We start from the raw sequence: 19,864 nt of genomic DNA, 5'->3' as shown, positions 1-19,864 counted from the left end.
CATCACTGACTCAATGGACATGAGTCTGAGTAGGCTCTGGGAGTTGGTGATGGACAGGGAAGCCTGGCGTGCTGCAGTCCATGGGGTCGCAAAGAGTCAGATATGACTGAGCAACTGACACTTTCTAAATACATAATACATCTAAAGTTGATGGAGATTGTTTGCTGACTAGTATATACCATGGAAAAAACAAACGTATCAGTTCTTACTCTGGAGGACTTTAGAAATACCTGCAATACCATCCAGCCTACTTATCACTCTAGTACTTCTCCAGCTCATTTGAAAACTTATCTTTGCATAAAACCCTGCTATGTCGATGTTTGTAGCAGAGCACTCCTTAAGTGTGGGCTGCTGCCCATAGCGACTTCCTTCTGAAGACTTCAGTATGAAAAGTGGGGAAGTGAAAATGAAAATTCACAAGTAGAAACCTGGGAAATAATACCTTAGCCAGATGAGGGATAAAAAGTACCTGCAAAGTGGAGGGGGCGGGTGGGAATCCATATTTACAATTTCCATTTATCTGAAAATTGATATTAACACTTATTCAGTTCAGTTCAGTCGCTCAGTCGTGTCTGACTCTTTGAGACCCCATGGACTGCAGCACGCCAGGCTTCCCTGTCCATCACCAACTCCCAGAGTTTACCCAAACTCATGCCCATTGAGTCAGTGATGCCATCCAGCCATCTCATCCTCTGTCATCCCCTTCTCTTCCTGCCCTTAATCTTTCCCAGCATCAGGGTCTTTTCCAATGAGTCCCTTATCATTCCTAATAAAATTGTTATTTCAGTATGGTTTGCTGAAACCACCGCCACCCCCCAGACACAAACAGACACACCCCTCGCCTTCATGTGCACCTGAGCACACACACGTCCTCACAGACCCCCAGCCTGGTCTTGTAATGCCCATGCATTATTTTTCAGCCTATTTTCCTAAATGAGGTTCTAGTGAAGTTGCCCACTGACCCTTCTGGGGATGAACCCATCTTCCACATTTCCCACATCGACCGAGTCTACACCCTCCGAGCAGAGAGCATAAACGAGAGGTAAGACCTGCCTCCTCCCTGGCCCTGGGCACCTGGGTGGGTTCCACCAGGTGTAGGATGCATGTGGGACAGTTAATTAATCAGCGGGTGCCAACATCTCCTCACTTGCAGCGCCATCCCCTCTGGCTGGAGGTGGGGGTGGGGCATGCAGTGAGGTGGCCTTAGTTCATTTTTCCAGCGTCTTTCAAAAGTTAACTTTTCAGAAGGAAATACATTGAAATGCATCTGGCTTGAGAATTTTTTGAACAGCAATTTTCAGTATTCTTTGAGATAATGGAGGCTCTCCCTTTTCCCAAAGTTTCCCAGGTGGCAGAAACTAATAGGAAAATGATTTGGGGTTAGAGGACCTCCCAATCCTGACCCCCTTGTTGTCTGGCTCCCTTGGACAGGCATCCTGGATCCTAGAAGCTGAGGGCATGTTTGCCTTAATCAGGGCTCCGCCCTGGAGCCCAATGAAACAGATTGTTTTTCTGAAGGGTGAACTTGACACAAGACCAACAACATTCCAAGAGCATCTGTGCCAAGCAAGGAATTGGCTAAAGTTATCATGCATATGGTTCTCAGAGAAATGGGAAAGAAAAAAATCGCGCCAGAATGCTTTCCCAGTGTACGTTTGCTCCTTCACAGAAAGCGGCTGCTTATCTGGGAAATGGTTTCTTTCTTTGGATGGTTTAGTGAGAGAGGTCCTTCTAGCCTTCTCGGATTAGGCAAATTTGTGATGTTTTTCAGTAAGGAAAGAAGAGGAGCTGTTGTGAGCAAGACAGCAACAGCGTTTATCGTTGTAGATTTCCTTCCATGGGGACACAAACCCAGGTTTGGAGCAAATCAATAAAAACATCACTCGTGCCTTTGTTATCAATGGTAGAAATCATCCTTAGGGCCATGTGACAGAAAACCAGACTATGCTGAGCCTTTGTCGTAAAAATCAAACGAACAAAGCAGAGTCCTGGAAACTGAATGGGTACCGACCTGACACCTGAGTTCTGTCTCTTTCTTTCCAAGGACTGCCTGGGTGCAGAAAATCAAAGCAGCTTCTGAACTCTACATAGAGACAGAGAAGAAGAAGCGGGAGAAGGCGTACCTGGGTAACACATAGCTGGGCAGCGGGGCCCTGGGAATCCCGCAGAGTTGGGGGGCAGAGAGCCATCCGGTCAGGCCCAGAACCCTTAGAGCTGGAAGGCAGACCTGGGGGTTGAGGAGAGCCTGAGGGTGGGGGCAGGTGGAAGAGGGAGGGCAGGGCATAGGGCAAGGGGTGGAGGGCGGATTCCAGGATCGAGGAAGCAAGAGTTTAAGGGAGGAAGGGGAGGCTTGTTCTTGAAGAAGGGCATAAAATAAATCACGAGGCAAACCGGAAATACTGCAAACGCTAAACAGGAGCATTTTGTGTTGTTTTTCCTCCCATCACAGTCCGCTCCCAAAGAGCCACAGGCATCGGAAGGTTGATGGTGAATGTGGTTGAAGGCATTGAGCTGAAACCCTGTCGCTCACATGGTAAGGGCCCTAGAAACCCCCTCTAGCATGTTTGAGTGGCGGAAGCCTTTGCTGCATCTCCTCCACTTGGCTTTACTTTATTTTCTAAAATTAATTTTTACTGGAGGATAGTGGCTTTAGGGGCTTTCCAGGTGGCTCAGTGGTAAAGAATCCACCAGCTAATTCAGGAGACACAGGAAATTTGGGCTCGATCCCTGGGTGAGGAAGATCCTCTGGAGAAGGAAATGGTAACCCAATATTCTTGCCTGGGAAATCCCACGGACAGAGGAGCCTGGAGGGCTGCAGTCCACGGGGTTGCAAAGACTTGGACGTGACTGAGCACACACACAGATAATTGCTTTACAATGTTATGTTAGTTTCTACTGTACAGCAAAGTGAATCGATTATATGAATGTATTTATCCCCTCTCCTTTGGCTTTCCTTCCCATTTAGGTTACCACAGAGGGTTGAGTCCACCTGGCTTTAAAACAAATTGGTCCTTAATCCTAAATTTCCTTCCAGACTTGGTTATTCCCATCCACTGTTTTGCCTTCTAGAGAGATCTGAGTGGCTGCCTTTTCACAACACTGTCAGCCCCCTTGTATCTGTAGATTCCACACCTGCAGATGCAACTAACTGCAGAACAAAAATATTTGGAAACATTTTTGAAATTCCAAAACAGCAAAACTTGAATTTGCCACACACCAGCAACTATTTACATAGTGATTTCACTGTATTTCCATTTTTCTAAAGTTTTCGCTCTGCAATTGGTTGAATCTGCAGGTATGGAATCTACAGTTAGAGGGGTTGACTGTGTTGTCAGAGGGCAGCCACTCAGATCTCTCTGGAAGGCAAAACAGTGGATGGGAATAACCCAGTGTGGAAGGAAATTTAGGATTAGGGGCCAATTTGTTTTAAAGCCAGGAGGACTCAACGCTCTGTGGTAAGCTAAGTGGGAAGGAAATCCAAAGAGGGGATAAATGTATACAAATAACTGATTCACTTTGCTGTACAGCAGAAACTAACATAACATTGTAAAGCAATTATCTGTGTGTGTGCTCAGTTGCTCAATCACGTCCAACTCTCTGCAACCCCAGGGACTGTAGCCCTCCAGGCTCCGCTGTCCATGGGCTTCCCAGGTGGTGCTGCTGGTAAAGAACCTGCCTGCCAGTGCAGGAGACTGAGAGACATGGGTTCGCACCCTGGCTCAGGGAGATCTCCTGGAGACTAAGCATGGCAGGCCACTCCAGTCTTCTTCCTGGACAATCCCATGGATTGAGGGACCTGGTGGGCTACAGTCCATGGTGTCACACAGAGTCGGACACGACTGAGCGACTTAGCACAGCCCTACACTGTATTAGGCATTATATATAACCTGGGGATGATTTCAGGTAAATGGAGGATATGGGCAGGTTTATGCTAGACCATTTTATATAAGGGACTTGAGCCTCCAAGGATTTTTGTATCTGTGGGGTTGAGGACCCAATCCCTGTAGATACTAAGGGGTGATTGCAGATTTGGTGCAATCTAAGCTACGGCGATGGAAAGGAAGGCCTGGAGTGCTGCGATTCATGGGGTCGCAAAGAGTCGGACACGACTGAGTGACTGAACTGAACTGAACTGAAGCTAAAGTGAGGAGACAGGGAAGATTTAGTTTTGAAGCCCACTTATGTGATAAAGTATGATGAATATTTAAGTGTTAATATAGTCTAAGATGCTGGATTATGTGTTTTCCTCTGGATTCTCTGTCTTATGCTGCCTCTTAACCATGGCTTTGGGGGGTGGTTGGAATGAGGGGTGTAGAGGGAAGGGGTGCCCCAGGGCTGTGACCCTGCCACAGGCACCCAGAAGAGCCGGGCCCTGTCCCCTCCAGGGAAGAGTAACCCGTACTGCGAGGTGACCATGGGGTCCCAGTGTCACATTACCAAGACGATCCAGGACACTCTGAATCCCAAGTGGAATTCCAACTGCCAGTTCTTCATCAGAGACCTGGAGCAGGAGGTGCTGTGCATCACCGTGTTTGAGAGGGACCAGTTCTCGCCAGATGGTGAGTAGACAGCGGCCCTGGGCACTCTGCCCTTTCCCTGCCCCTTGGCTTTCATGGATAGGTGTTTTCTCCCTGAGAACTTGCTGTGCAGAATTTCCTGGGCTTCCTGCTGGAGAGATGAGGTTGGCCTCCCCTGGGAAAAGGCCTTCACTGATGCCAGATCATCTCAGAGGAGGTGGACAAAGTGTGCTTGGTCTAGAGTGGTCCAGCTTCCCTAGGACAAAGAACATGGTCCCATGCTTCCCTAAAGCAGATAACTGCAGAGAGAGAGGGCTGTACCCTCAAAGCCTCAGCCTAATTCTTTAGTCCTTGGCTAAAAGCTTTGGTGAAAATGGATAAAACTATCCAGTTGAGCAAGAAGCGTATTAGTGCACAAACAATGTGGCAGAATTAATCAATGCCCTTCGGGTGACATTTCAGCTTAATCAAAGGAATGAAATTATGTTGGGTGCATCATTGCTTCAATCAACTTCCTGTTTCTACTTGAAGCTGGAAAAAAAAAGGGGGGTCTGGCCAACGATTCCAAGACACCTGCCTCTATCTTCCTCAATCCAATAAAAATAAGAGAGTAAGTTTAAAGATTATGGCCTCACCTTGATTATATTCAAGGGAGGATAACTGAGGGCTAGGAGTGAGGGTCCAGTGCAGACGTGATCCTTGCAAGGCTTAGATTGCTCCATGGGGCTTTTGTCTTTTATAGTACTTTCATATGAATTAATTCATTGTGAGTTAGTTACTAATAATTATGGCCCAGAGATGGTCACATAGCTGGCTAAATGATAGAGCATGACCAGAACACTCTACCAAGGGAAGATTTCATGCAAAGATGGGCTCAATAAAGGACAGAAATGGTCTGGACCTAACAGAGGCAGAAGATATTAAGAAGAGGTGGCAAGAACACACAGAAGAGCTATACAAAAAGATCTTCATGACCCAGATAATCACAATGGTGTGATCACTAACCTAGAGCCAGACATCCTGGAATGCGAAGTCAAGTGGGCCTTGGGAAACATCACTACAAACAAAGCTAGTGGAGGTGATGGAATTCCAGGTGAGCTATTTCAAATCCTAAAAGATGATGCTGTGAAAGTGCTGCACTTACTATGCCAGCAAATTTGGAAAACTCAGCAGTGGTCACAGGACTGGAAAAGGTCAGTTTTCATTCCAATCCCAAAGAAAGGCAATGCCAAAGAATGCTCAAACTACCGCACAATTGCACTCATCTCACACACTAGCAAAGTAATGCTAAAATTCTCGAAGCCAGGCTTCAACAGTATGTGAACCATGAATTTCCAGATGTTCAAACTGGATTTAGAAAAGGCAGAGGAACAAAAGGCAGTTGGATCAAATTGCCAACATCCATTGGATCATCAAAAATGCAAGAGAGTTCCAGAAAAACATCTATTTCTACTTTATTGATTGTGCCAAAGCCTTTGACTTTGTAGATCACAACAAACTGTGGGAAATTCTTCAAGAGATGGGAATACTAGACCATGTGACCTGCCTCCTGAGAAATCTGTATACAGGTCAGGAAGCAACAGTTAGAACTGGACAAGGAACAACAGACTGGTTCCAAATAGGGAAAGGAGTACATCAAGGCTGTATATTGTCACCCTGCTTATTTAACTTATATGCAGAGTACATTATGAAAAAAATTCCAGTCTGGATGAAGCACAAGCTGGAATCAAGATTATTGGGAGAAATGTCAATAACCTCAGATATGCAGATGACATGACCCTTAGGGCAGAAAGTGAAGAAGAACTAAAGAGCTTCTTGATGAAAGTGAAAGAGGAGAGTGAAAAGTTGGCTTAAAACTCAACATTCAGAAAACTAAGATCATGGCTTTTGGTCCCATCACTTCATGGCAAATAGATGGGGAAACAATGCAAACAGTGGCAGACTTTATTTTCTTGGGCTCCAAAATCGCTGCAGATGGTCACTGCAGGGATGAAATTAAAAGACACTTGCTCCTTAGAAGAAAAGTTATGACTAACCTAAATAGCATATTAAAAAGCAGAGACATTACTTTGCCCACAAATATCTGTCTAGTCAAAGCTATAGTTTTTCCAGTAGTCATGTATGGATGTGAGAGTTGGACTATAAAGAACACTGAGTGTTGAAGAACTGGTGCTTTTGAACTGTGGTGTTGGAGAAGACTCTTGAGAGTCCCTTGGACTGCAAGGAGATCCAACCAGTCCATCCTAAAGGAGATCAGTCTTGGGTGTTCATTAGAAGGACTGATGTTGAAGCTGAAGCTCCAATACTCTGGCCACCTGACGGGAAGAACTGACTCATTGGAAAAGACCCTGATGCTGGGAAAGATTGAAGGCAGGAGGAGAAGGGAAAGACAGAGGATGAGATGGTTGGATGGCATCACCGACTCTATGGACATGAGTTTGACTATACTCTGGGAGTTGGTGATGGACAGGGAGGCCTGGCATGCCGTGGTCCACGGTGTTGCAAAGAGTCAGACGTGACTGAACAACTGAACTGAACTGACTAAGAACAGTGTGACTCAAGTCTGGACTCTTAACCATGGTGCTTCACTGACAATTTTTATTCTGATGAATAAAGACGAGGTTGGATTTTTTTTATTAAATACTGAAATATCATGACACAATGGCAGTGCCACGAGAGTTTCAGTTGCAAACCCTAGTGTACCTCTTGTTTCAGAGGTTATTCCTGAAATGCACAAGGGGCGACATGCACTGGTATCGTCTACCAGAAAAAGTTCCCAGGTTTTAAACCTTGAAAGAAAAGCTATTTCCTGTACAAGAGTGCCTGGATCATAGTATATTATCAATTGTTGATTTACTGAATGAAAAAAAGGAAGGAATTGTCTGGAAGCCCATTTGGTACCATCATTTTAATGCATAGCATTAAAAAAATTTCAAACATTCGCATGTCCATTACTGACTCTCTCTCTCTCTCTATATATATATATATATAATTTTTTATGCATTTGAATCAGTTCTGAGGAGATGGATGAAACTGGAGCCGATTATACAGAGTGAAGTAAGCCAGAAAGAAAAACACCAATACAGTATACTAACACATATATATGGAATTTAGAAAGATGGCAATGACGACCCTGTATGCAAGACAGCAAAAAAGACACAGATGTGTATAATGGACTTTTGGACTCAGAGGGAGAGGGAGAGGGTGGGATGATTTGGGAGAATGGCATTCTAACATGTATACTATCATGTAAGAATCGAATTGCCAGTCTATGTCCGATGCAGGATACAGCATGCTTGGGGCTGGTGCACGGGGATGACCCAGAGAGATGTTATGGGGAGGGAGGTGGGAGGGGGGTTCATGTTTGGGAACGCATGTACACCCGTGGTGGATTCATGTCAATGCATGGCAAAACCAATACAGTATTGTAAAGTAAAATAAAGCAAAAATAAAACTTAAAAAAAAATTTTTTTTTTTGATCCTGCCATGTGGCATGCAGGATCTTAGTTCTCAGACAAAAGATCAACCTATGCCTTCTACAGTGGAAGCTCTGCACCCTAACCACAGAACCACCCGGGAAGTCCCTGACACTCAGTATTTGATGAAAAGTGGTGTTGAAGGACTTCCCTGGAGGTCCAGTGGTTAAGACTCTGGGCTTCAGATTTGATCCCTGGTTGGAGAACAAAGATCCCACATGCTGCATGGTGTAGCCCCACCCCCAAAAATGGTGGTGTTTAGATTGTCCTGGGAGCACAGCTGGGAGCCTGCGGCTCCTGTGCTATCACCTCCTCCCCACCAGATAAATAAGTGAAGAGATAAGAAAGAAACAGCTGACTTTCTCCTGAGAGATTTCTTTAAATTTCATATACATTGCAAATTGCGCAGTGGATATGATATCTGGTTTTGCATTGCCTCCCAGGAAGCTCCCGGCCCTTTAGGGGCCCACTGGGTGCAAGGAAAAAATCTGTATTTTGAGTTTCTTCTAGACTCTTCTTTATCCCCAGCCCAGTACCTTTTTGTTTTCACTCCATTTAAAAATGATGCTGTCACTGTAGTCCCTGGATTCCAAGAAACTAACTCCCTTTTGAAGAAGAGAGAGGGTAACACCTCTTTGGGACACTCCCAATATGCCAGGTACCTGCCTTGATGAGAAAGAATCCTCTCTGAGGAGGGTCTGTGTGTCTGTCCTTTCAGATTTTTTGGGCCGGACGGAGATCCGCGTGGCCGACATCAAGAAGGACCAGGGCTCCAAGGGTCCAGTTACGAAGTGTCTCCTGCTGCACGAAGTTCCCACGGGAGAGATCGTGGTCCGCTTAGACCTGCAGTTGTTCGATGAGCCGTAGGGAGCCCACCCAGGGCGTGCTTGGCAGAACTCCAGCCCGAGGCAGCAGATGCTGCCTGTCTGGAAACAGCATGGCTTTTCGAGGACCGGCGTTTGGTGTTCAGCCACAGGGCAACAGGGCAGAGAAGACAGGCCCCTCCAAGTTTCTGGGACTACTTCTCGACAATCCTCCCCACTAAATCATTTCCCATGTTAGGAAACAGGACTGTGTTTTCCTTTGTCCTCACTGCGGGGCTCATCATGGCTTCTAGGGTCTTTGAAGTCCCATCGCCCCCAACAACGTTTGGTGGGGTGTCTGGCCTGTCCCTGGGCCTGAGGCTTGAGTCTGGTTACTGTAAAATAGGTTCATAAATGCAATGTCTGTATTTTTGGAGAACTCATGGGACCCTCCTGCTTCTTACCTCCACCAGCCTCCAAGCAGGCCCTCCAGGATGCCTAGTCCTTGGTGTGTTTAGAAATGATCCCGCTGATCATGTCATTGCTTCAGAATCTCATTTCCCCACTGCGACCTCATTAGAAATGCTGCCCTGGGTCTGATCACTTGGGGAGATGGTCTTCTGATCAGATGCTGGTCTAATCCATGGAAGATTCTGGCAGGCGTGTTGTTAGGGTTTCTCCAGCCTCCTCCAGGTTTTTTTTACTGGTAGCTGTCAATGGAAACTATCCCTGGCTACTGCCAGGTGGCCTGATCCTGGTTTCCCGCATCCCTGGAAGGGGGTTAAGGGAGGTTGTCTACCTAGTTATACTCTGCGGGACTAGGTCGCTGTAGCTCACCTGAAAGGCTGTTGACGATGTTATTGGGTCCCCATCTCCAGCCTTGCTGGACATTCCCTTTCCGCTTGGAGGTCCTGTGTTTCAGGACAAGAGTGGGTGCTGGGGACCAGCTCTGAGCCTCTTCCTGCCTGCTTGTCATGGGCGATTTCCACACGTGGCTTTGATACGTTCCTCCCAAATGTGTCCCCAAGGTGTGCAAAGGAAAACTGACAATCCGCGGAGGAAAACTATTACTGTGGTGGGGGAGAGACGTTAGGAGCAGGCAAGCCCCTCGGTTCCAGGGAAGGAGACCTGAGACTCCTTCCCAAAGCCCGCCGTACACAGCCAACCTCTCAGTAACGGAAGGACACACGGCGTGTTGTCAGAATCAGGAGCGTATGACCACGTGCCAAGTTTGGTTTGAGTTCTTTTTTGTTTTTTAAATTGTTAGTGGAGTATAGTTGGTTTACACTGTGGTGTCGTCTCTGCTGTATAGCAGTCAATCGTCCATGCATATTCGTATGTCCCCTCTTCTCTGGGTTTCCTTCCCATTCAGGTCGCTGCAGAGCTCTGAGTGGAGCTCCTCGTGTACAGTAGGTTCTCACTAGTTACCCATTTTATCCATGGTAGTGTATAAATATATGGCAGTCCCAGTCTCCCAATCCACGCCCCCACTCGCCGCCTCCTTCTCCCTCGGCATCCACCCATCTGTTCTCTGTGTCCTTATCACATAAGACCATCAATACCACCTTTCTAGATGCCACATACATACGCTAATATGTCATACTTGTTTTTCTCTCTCTGACTTCACTCTATCTGACAGTCTCTAGGTCCATCCACATCTCTGCAAACAGCCACAGTTTCATTCCTTTTTTGTGGCTGAGTAATGCCAGTTTGAGTTCTTTCGGTTTTTCTCCTTAAATGCCAGGAGATAGGCTGGATGACTAGATAAGAACTTGATTTGCTCATGACAAGCGTGGATCGTACTTTGTTTGCGTGTTAATGCTCCCACAATCCCAGTTTGTTGTTTTTTCATGAAATGTTCATTGCATGTTCTCTCAGTCCTGGACTCTAGCTTTCCTGGGTAAGACGGTGTTCTCCTTGATTGCAGGCCCTTAGAATTTAATTAGGATTGTAGAAATGCGTTCTGAAGATAGCATTGGCACTTCCCTGCTGGTTCCAGTGGTTAAGACTGCCCTTCCACTGCTGGGGGTCCAGGTTCCAGCCCTGGTTGGGAAACAGACCCTGCATGCCACGTGGTGTGGCCAAAAAAGAGGAGAACAAAAAAAAAAAAAGATAGTGAACTACCCACTTTGCTGGGAACTGAATATGTCATGTCACTCTTTCCCATAAGAGCTCTGTCATCATTTAAGCAATTTTTAAAATGTATGTGTCAGAAAGGGCAACAAAGTTTACATTTCATACTTTTCAGATACACCTTATTATTTATTTATTAAAGATAGTGTAGACTTTTGTATCAAGAACAACAGACATAGTATTTTTTGAAACCGGAAGATCTACTCTTTAGTTAGTAACTCTCAGCTGAAGACCTTAGAGGCCAAGTTAAACTTCAAGCGTGCATTCATTTACCACTTTCTAGCAGCAAGCATGGTTCAGATACTTTAAGTGTATATGTATGTTTCGATGCTGTTAGGAAGCCGTTTTAAATGACACCTATGAATAGACCTGCCAGTCACACTTTCCTATGTCTGTACCCAATACAGTTTGTTCAGTGTCTTTATAGAGGATGCGTGACTGTGGTAGAGAAAGAAGGGTATCTGTGTACATGGAGTCATATCGGGTCACCACTGCAATCCTTTCCTCCTTCCTTTTCTTCATTGGCTTTCTTTGTGTGTGAATGTTGGGCGTCACCGTTCATGTAGGGTGGGTGTGATGCGCTCAGTGACAAACATCTCGCCTTTTTAGGTCCACCAGCTCACCCACCCATGCAGAGTCCCATTATCGGAATTAATGTCGCATGAAGAAGCAATATGTGAGTCTTTTCTCCCAGGTGACTGTACTGAGCACCCTTGTGATGCTCCTCCAGGGCAGCGATTCTGGATGAGTGCCCTTGTATTCACCAGGGTGATTTGTAAGGTGACTGATCCTCCTTACGGAAGAGATAGGCTGGCTGTCAGATCCAGCTGTGACTCAGGAATGTGAATGACGCACGGAGTCTCCAGTTCTTTGAGACTGGTCCCTCGCATCTACCTTTTTGGGCAGCCGGGGCTGTGTTTCATAGAGATGAAACATCCCTTGCCAACAACCTTCCGTGTCCTAGCTCTTTGCTTTCCACATACAGGGTTTCCCCTGGCCACTGCCTCCTGGCATTGACTCCAGCCCTCCAGACATGCCGAGTTTCCTCCTTCTCTGAGCCACCCTGACCTCGTCTAAGCCCAGCAAGGGAACTGCTAACGGAGCCGTGCCCTGAGGACAGGAGCCCTTGGGCAGCCAGCTCTCCCAGTCCCTCTGGGGCAGGGTCTTTCTGTCAGGGAGGTGGGCAACATGTCTCCCGGAACCAGAGCAGTTGTGACCCCCCCAGAGCCTGAGGATGCGGTTCATTCAGATCCAGGGCTGGCCTCAGGCACACACACTCACACATGCACACACACAGATCTTTCTAGGCTGGGGTCTCCAGATGTGCTTGAGAGACTGGGGCCAGGCATCCTACATGTCCCTGACCTCTGATGGCAGAGGAGAGAGCGATGCTTCCAAGGAATGTTCACGTTAAAAGGGGAATTATTTCTGCTCTTTGTGTTTGGAACAATTTAAGCATGGCCTAAGTCTAGGAAAGTAATTCATTTCAGCTGGTTAGTACTATTGAATTTAACGGGAAAAAAATCCATCTGAAAATGAGTAAACTACCACTTGCATTGTCTTGGTGACCTGGTACCCCAAACTCCTGTCTCTCCAGGAGTAGACTGGTGCCAGCATAAAGCCACTGACTCCAGCAGAGCAGGGGTGTTCTAGAATCCAGTGGGGCTGGACAGCAAAGCAAAGCGAGTGAGTGAGATGCTTCTGGTTTTATCTGGAAGGAGACCTGGGAGTCTATTTTAGAGTTTTGCCAATACTGTGAAAGTCGCTCAGTCGTGTCCGACTCTTTGTGACCCCATGGACTGTAGCCCGCCAGGCTCCTCTGTCCAGGGGATTTCCCAGGCAAGAATCCTGGAGTGGGCTGCCATTCCCTTCTCCAGGGGATCTTCCTGACCCAGGGATCGAGCCTGGGTCTCCTGCACTGCAGCAGATTCTTTACCGCTAGCACCACCTGCCTGTACTTTGATGAGCAGAAAAATACTCTCTCTACTCCAGATGTTTTTTTCCCTAGCTGGTTGGGCTTTCTTGGTTCACAGAAAGAATGTTTGTTTCGTGCATGTAACAGTTTTAAGAATTTCCGTTGGGAACAGCAAGCAGATTTTCATTCTCTGTCAATCCATTGTATTTTCCCTTCTCTTTGGGGCTGGAGATGAGCTGTACAGTGGACACTAGCATGTGGAAATGGGCACCTGTGTGCTCTCAGGTGGCAGGGTCACTTCAGACTCGAGGTTAGTGTGAGCTTAGCGAGGGCTCTGGCTGCTCCAGGTGCGCTCACTACACGCTCAGAGCCTCCTGCACGGGAAAGTGAGGCAATGACAACAGGAGGCTGGATATTCTTGATTGCCTTTTAGGATTAGGACCTTAATTCTTACCCAGCAGAAGCGTGATTGGTGAACTGGGGACATGGTGAAGCCCTCAGACGCTGTGGTCTGAGTCACCCTGAAGGGTATTTGGTTAAACTAAAACTGTCCTCTTTTTGCACCCAGGGGCTTCTCCTGGCTGCAGGGAATGGCTCAGGTCATCTGCCAAGACTCAGCTGGCAGTGACCAGAGCCATGTTTTATGGAGGCCGCTTAGCATTGTGTCAGTGTGGTCGGGATGTTTATTGCACTTGGAAAGCAGCCATCTCTTTGAGCTAGAGGAAAGTGGCATTCTAGAACTTTCACTTCCTCCCCTTGCATCGTGTCAGATCCAGGAATATCTTTGCAGGTCTCCAGGCTCAACTAAGGTACATAATCTGCTACCTTTGGGAGCCAAAATCTATTCCTAATAAGCCTGGAAAATTCATTCTGCATGAAAGATAGAAAACCTCTAACAGCACTCTATCTTGGGAGTATTAAAACCCAGATGCCAACAGCTGGTAAGTCTTACCCCTGGGTTGTGACCTCTTGGTAGTCAATGATGTTAATAATACATTGTTCATTCAGGGAGCCCCCTTTCCTGGGTCTGACCACCATCCAAGGGGCTGGGAGGTGGTGAGGAGGGGGTCTGCCTTTGTAGCTTTCACAGCCTCACGGTAGATCTAATTTTAAGTCATTTGAATAACACCCAGGGCTTGTGAAAACTCACCTCCACCTCCAAAATTTATTTCAGTGACATGCAGTTTCAATTAGTTCCTGCACTGAAAGGAACCCTCTTTAATCTGGCCTCGGGGAACCAGATAACACCCACATAATAATTTTTTTCCAACACTATGTGTGGTTGTCAGATTTCAGGGTAAATTTGCCCCTAGTATATGCCAGGGTGTTTTGTGAGTCATTTTTTAAAAGGATTTTGTTCTACTTTCTATACCAGCCTATATTGTTAAAATCATTAGAAATGTGTGAATATTTTAGGATTCAAAGCCCACCAAATAAACCTGTTCAGAAGTGGGCGTATGTGGTCAGCTTTGAAAATAATTGAGCACTTCTTTCTCTGATATTTACTGAGAACTTACCCAGTAACCAGGGTTTCTTTTTATGCAGTGGAAAGAATGCGTATTTTTCTTCTAGGAACTCTGGTTTTGTACTTTTTTCACTGAAAAAGAATAACATTCCTGTGCGGCTGTTTCTAAAGCTATGTTCCTTTGCATTTTCCCTCTCATACTCAAAGCCCTGATTTCCTCCTGTTTCTCGGTCTAAACAGAATGGGGGCCTGGGGCAGAGAGGGTGATGCAGGAACCAGAGGCAGGGGGATGGCGGCTTTGCCGCGTCTGGTTGAAGAGCCAGCCCTGCCGTTCTACCCACTGTCACCGCTAGGGGGCACGCTCCCCCGCGTTGGAAACTAGCCGGTCCCACTGGCGGATCTCAGGTCGTTGGCTCCACCTACTGCAGCCCCCCGGGCATTGCTCTTGTGCAAATCGCAAGGAACTTGCTGGGTCTGAGCATGGTGGTGGGGGAGGCAGCTTAGCGGCGAGCCTGGGATTCGAAGCCAGCACTCCTGCGGTACCTAGTGACACCTTGCCTTTCTGTGTTGTCGGGGCTGGGGTCATAAGGGGTCCTCAGCCCTTATGCTTTTTCTGCATCTGCTTTGGTGAAGGCCCCTTTGAGATTCAGCCCTGCAGGGGCCTCAGGTGTTAAGTTGGAGATGTTCCCCCTACTGCTGGGCCGACCCGGGGCGGGTCCATGGGGAGAAGGCACCTCGTCCCCAAGAAGGGGCTGGAGAAGTCAGGTCCCCTCTGCTTAGACTGGATCGCAGAGTTTCTAGGTGGAAACGATAACTTTTGGGATTTCAGATGTCAAGGAGCTGAGGGGGGCAATGCAGATCATTGTATGGCGTGTGCGTGTGTGCGCGTGTGCGTGTGCGCTTGCGCGTGCGCCAGGGGGAGTGAGTGGATATGTGAACAGGGGGGTCTGACTTTTGCTGCAGTCAAGGTCAGGACCTGGTGCATAATTCGTGGGCTGAGTGCAAAATGAAATGGTGAGGCCCCTTGTTCAGGATTGTGAAGAACTTCAAGGTGGTGACAGCAGAGAATGAAACCAGGAGCGGGCCCTCCTAAGCACAGGGTCCCCTGTGACTGCACAGATCAGCCGCCCACGAAGCCAGCCCTGGTCACACTGTCTTTTCAGTTGGTTTCTGAAGCAGGTGGGGCTTCACCTTCTGCTTCTTACTTTGTGAAGTCTCCCTGGCAGGTTGTGGAGAACTGGGCTGGTAACACTTTTCAAAATGTCTGCTTATAAAAGCACAAATGATCTGGATCAGTCAGAGGGTGTAGGACTCAAGCCCCAAGTTGACAGATGAACCTGGTCTTTGGGCTCCCAGTCCAGGGCGGGGCACGGGTGCTGAGAGGCCTCCAAGTCTTTATCATTTAACCCACTGATTGGAAATAAAACCCTTCCTTTTAGTCGTTAGTCATCCACCGGGGGCTTTTCTCCTCTTTGCTGGTGGGTCAGACAGGCTCCTCTGGCCTCTGCCTTCCAAGTGACCATTTGAGTGATGGCAACAAGAAGCAGGGAGCTGGCGGGGGTGGGTGGTGCCCGGTGCCCCTTCCCTGGGGCTGGACGCTGCTCCTCCATCTCCTCTTCCTAGAGAAAATGAAGCCTGCCCAGGCTGGGCGCTGGGTACACAGGTATCTGGAGGCACCTGCTGCTGAGACACAGCGACTTCCCAGTTAGGCTGTCCGCCATAGGATCCCGCCTATGAGTGGGCTCACGGGAGGAGAGACCCCACTGTGTGAGTAGCCTCGGGTTCTAGAAGACCAGCTGCCAGGGAGGCAGCTGACACGGGAGTCGCCCCTCCCGCAGTATGCTGGTTCTTACTTTCTTTCACTAGCACTTTCTAGCGCTCAGCAGGACACTCCAAAACCTTTGCTTGACCTTTGCTAATCAGTTTCACGTCTACCTACACAGAGCAATAATCCTGTCTATGTTTCCCAATTCTGTCTGGGATTATAAAGTTTGCTAAGTAAAAATACTGACAGAAAGTTGAATAGAGATATCAAATTCATCTTGCATGGGTTTGGTTGTGTCATTTTGAATGAAATAACAAATTATAGCTGTTTCTACTTGTATTGCAATCGTCCGGACTACTGAAAGTTCAGAAAGTGTTTTCTAGAGGCATTTAATTAATATTGTGTCAGTGTTAGTTTTCACGAGTGAACATTTTGTTGTACATTTTACAAATCAACATCCTTAAAATGTTTTCTGGTAAATATTCACTATCGGACAGTAGATATTCTAGCAAGATATTTATTTTAACACATGCATTTAAAACGTACATTGCCAATAGCCCAAGTGTCTTTAAACTGTAAAACTAACTTCAGATCTTCTTTGCTGAAGCCCAAGAAGGCTGAGATCTGTACCTTTGGGCCCTTTCTTCTACCCTTTCATAGTCCTACCTAGATAGAGAAGTTGGCGATCTCATAATTCATGTCCTGTTGCCTTAGCTACGTCAGCGTATACCTTCACATCTATAGGTGGGCAGCATATGTGTAAATACATGTATACAGATGAGAGTCTGCAACAGAATGTCCCGTGTATGATAAGCAGTCCTCAGCTCCTGGTTTTCTGCATTTTGTATAGTTTGCAGCTAAGAAAAATGCAGAATTCCACTACGTAAAGTGAAGAAGTTACGCTCTTTCAGTGGTTTGTCCAGAAATCTCTGCTGTAAGTTTATGGGAATGTCTATGACTCAATGTACATATGGTGTGTAAGAGGTTATGCTGTTAAGTGTTGCATAAACTAACACAGATTCTGTAGTTATAAATAATTAACTTGTTATTGTAAAATGTGATTTGTCATTGAGAGATTATTTTTCTGTATGTATATGAGAGTATTTTAGGAATCTAATTTAAGTGCATAAAACTATAGAAAAAAGTTTAAAAACCTATTCCGAGAGTAGAGAGTGCTTAATCAGATTACTTGGGTTCAACCCAACTAAATTTCATATATTAAAAAGAAAACCAGAGTTGCATATGTCAGACATTCAAAGACATCATTCTGGAGGGGCAAAGAAAATGTGAAGTTGAATGCAACGGGTGGCGTTACGATAAGATGATGAGTGTCCTCCAGCCAGGACCTTGGGTGAGACCCCTGTATTTCATTAAATAGGTAACTTGTTTGGGAAGGTGCTGTGTCAGGAAGGATAGGAGGCTTGAGAGTCTGGTTCCCATCAGATATGAGTGATGTGCTCTGGAAGCTTCCATGGGTTATGGAGGATGGGCCAGGAATCTTGGGTGGAGCCAGCCATTCTTCTAGAAAGTTCCGAATGTCCTGACTTCTGGGTCACCCTTTGCAGTTCTCTTCCTGAACAGATTCAATGCATCCCTTTGGTGTTTGCATTTTCCTTTCCTGGAGGCATCCTCACTATCCCCACTGTGGCTCTCCTGTGTGGGGTGAAGGATGAAGTTTGGGGCTTTCTGGGTTAAGCTGTATCCCAGCACACAAGACAGGCAGCACAAAGCAGCCTTCTAGCTGCTTGTATCCATGATGGAGACCTCAAGGCAAGAGGCCTTCTTCTTTTCCCTGTCCCAGAAAAGGGTCAGAAGTCCAGGCTGCTTCTCGGGCACAGACTTCGTATCCTTTGCCATCAGAAATGTCCCCACAGGCTACCTAAGGATGAATACAACGCAAAATCCTGTGAAACTCAAGATGCAAACCCCCAAGAGGTGCATTTAGTGGTTCTTTCAGGAGGAGACAATCCTGTGAGGTCAGCCTCCCTCGTCAGGCTGGGAACGATGGAGCAGTGAAAACGGCCGAGTCCCTGGTGTTGCATACAGATCGCTGTGTGTCGGTCGCTGAGGGCCCTGGTTCGAAAGGACGTATAGGGAATGTGTGCCTTAGGTTTTCAACATTTCTTTCAATGAGCTGTATGCTTCCCAGTGCTGTCAACCAACAGTCCAAGTCCTTTTTTGATACACCTGAAATTGGCAAATGCTGGCCTGTAAGTGACCTCCTGGAAATCAGGATTCAGGGGGCACAGGGAGCTGTGATTTCTAGGAGCTTCGTGGAATCTGTTATCATAGGAGTGATCTGAAAATCACCTTGAGGAACTGTCTGGGTGGATGTGAGTGACTTCATTTCCAAACATGGAACTGTTTAGGGACCTCTTTGTTCAAGGTAGCCTGGGAAGGCCATCTAAAGCTAGCCAGCAGAAGTGGGTAAGCTCCCACCAACCCACACAGAGTAAGTCCTGACCTCCTTCCTTGGTACCAAGTCTTCGTGGCTGGTGTGGCAAGAGGGCTGTACGTGGAGATGAGTCAGCCAGTCAATCACTCCTTGGGTCCTGCTTGTTCCAAAAAAGTCTGGGGTCAAGAAAAGCCAGAGAACGTGGGGTCCTGCTCAGCAGTGACCATTCCAGTTAGCCTTCACCTTTTAGAAAAGAACGTATCTGTCCTGAGACGAGCCCCTTGTGTCTCCAGCAGCGGGTGGGTCACAGTGCTGGGGGCATGTCGCTCCCCTCACAGCCCTGCTCGGAGCGTGGGATGAGCCGCTCCACCTCCTTGACGGACACCCTGTTGACTGTAATATACTTCTGTTGCCAAATAATGGTACTGTTTAATTTCCCATCAAAGGGAGACTATATTGTTTGGTGTGTAATGTCAATGGAGTTCCAAAAATTACTAGACACTATTATAAATTGTAGAATTCTGTATTTGTTTGATGAAGCAGGGCCAAGACATTAGGTTTCTTTTCTGTTTAAAAGAAGCTGAGGTTAGGTTTGCTCTCTGAGCAATCCTTTGGCACCTTATTATGTAAGAAATGTTAAATTTGACTGATCAAGATTATGGTAACTGAGTGTTGTTTTCTTTAAACCAGTAGCAACATCAATACAGATGGATATTTCTGTGTATCTGGAATCTAAAAAGAACAATCTCTTCCAAACAATTCTTTGGTCATTTTGACCTGTACGGTTTAAATTCACATAGTTCATGAATAAAAGGAGAAAAACCAACCTTGTTACAATGGATTGCTTTGGGTTCTTTCTGCCCCACTTCCTTTCTGAGCAGACTGTTTTTGTTGTTTAGTTAAGTCATGTCCAACTCTTTGTGACCCCATGGACTGTGGCCCGCCAGGCTCCTTTGTCCATGGGATTCTCCAGGCAAGAATGGAGTGGGTTGCCATTTCCTTCTCCACTATACAGCTGTATCTGTCATCTATCTGTTTTTGAACATCTTGATTTTTAAGGGCTGCATTAAGTATCCCATTGCTTGAATATATTCCAGTTTACACCAAGTTTTAAAAAGAATCCTGAATGATTGTGTGTGGGTTTTTTTTTTTTTTTTTTTATGATTGTGTGTTGAGGCTGCTTTAAGATTTTTATCTAGATTTTAAAAAAGTGCCATGAAGACTATCACTGTACACAGATCTCTGGGTTCATCTCTGACGACCACACAAGGCAGTGTTTGAAGCATTTCATCACTTCCCTCCCCCCGTTTCTATGTACTTAATCAACAAGGATTTTGTTGAGTTGGATTCTGGATTGGGCAGTATTACTGGCAGAGATATTTCATCAGCTGTTAC

General features: G+C 46.5%; 1 protein-coding gene across 12 annotated transcripts in view; it reads left to right on the top strand.

Moving 5' to 3' along the window:
* Positions 1-19,295, top strand: part of ITSN1 (intersectin 1) — a 251,652-nt gene extending 232,357 nt beyond the window's left edge. For all 12 annotated transcript variants that reach the window (XM_027978041.3, XM_027978032.3, XM_060416051.1 and 9 more), the window contains 5 exons: positions 921-1,042; positions 2,045-2,127; positions 2,450-2,533; positions 4,386-4,559; positions 8,712-19,295. In XM_027978041.3, the coding sequence (XP_027833842.1) occupies positions 921-1,042; positions 2,045-2,127; positions 2,450-2,533; positions 4,386-4,559; positions 8,712-8,860 (612 nt within the window). In that variant the 3' untranslated portion in view covers positions 8,861-19,295. The remainder of the gene's footprint in view (positions 1-920; positions 1,043-2,044; positions 2,128-2,449; positions 2,534-4,385; positions 4,560-8,711) is intronic.
* The last annotated feature ends 569 nt before the right edge of the window (positions 19,296-19,864 follow it).

Source organism: Ovis aries, chromosome 1 (genome assembly GCF_016772045.2).
Source record: "Ovis aries strain OAR_USU_Benz2616 breed Rambouillet chromosome 1, ARS-UI_Ramb_v3.0, whole genome shotgun sequence".
NCBI lineage: Eukaryota > Metazoa > Chordata > Mammalia > Artiodactyla > Bovidae > Ovis > Ovis aries.
Note: the sequence above shows the minus strand (reverse complement) of the source record. Positions and strands in the feature narration are given on the sequence as shown.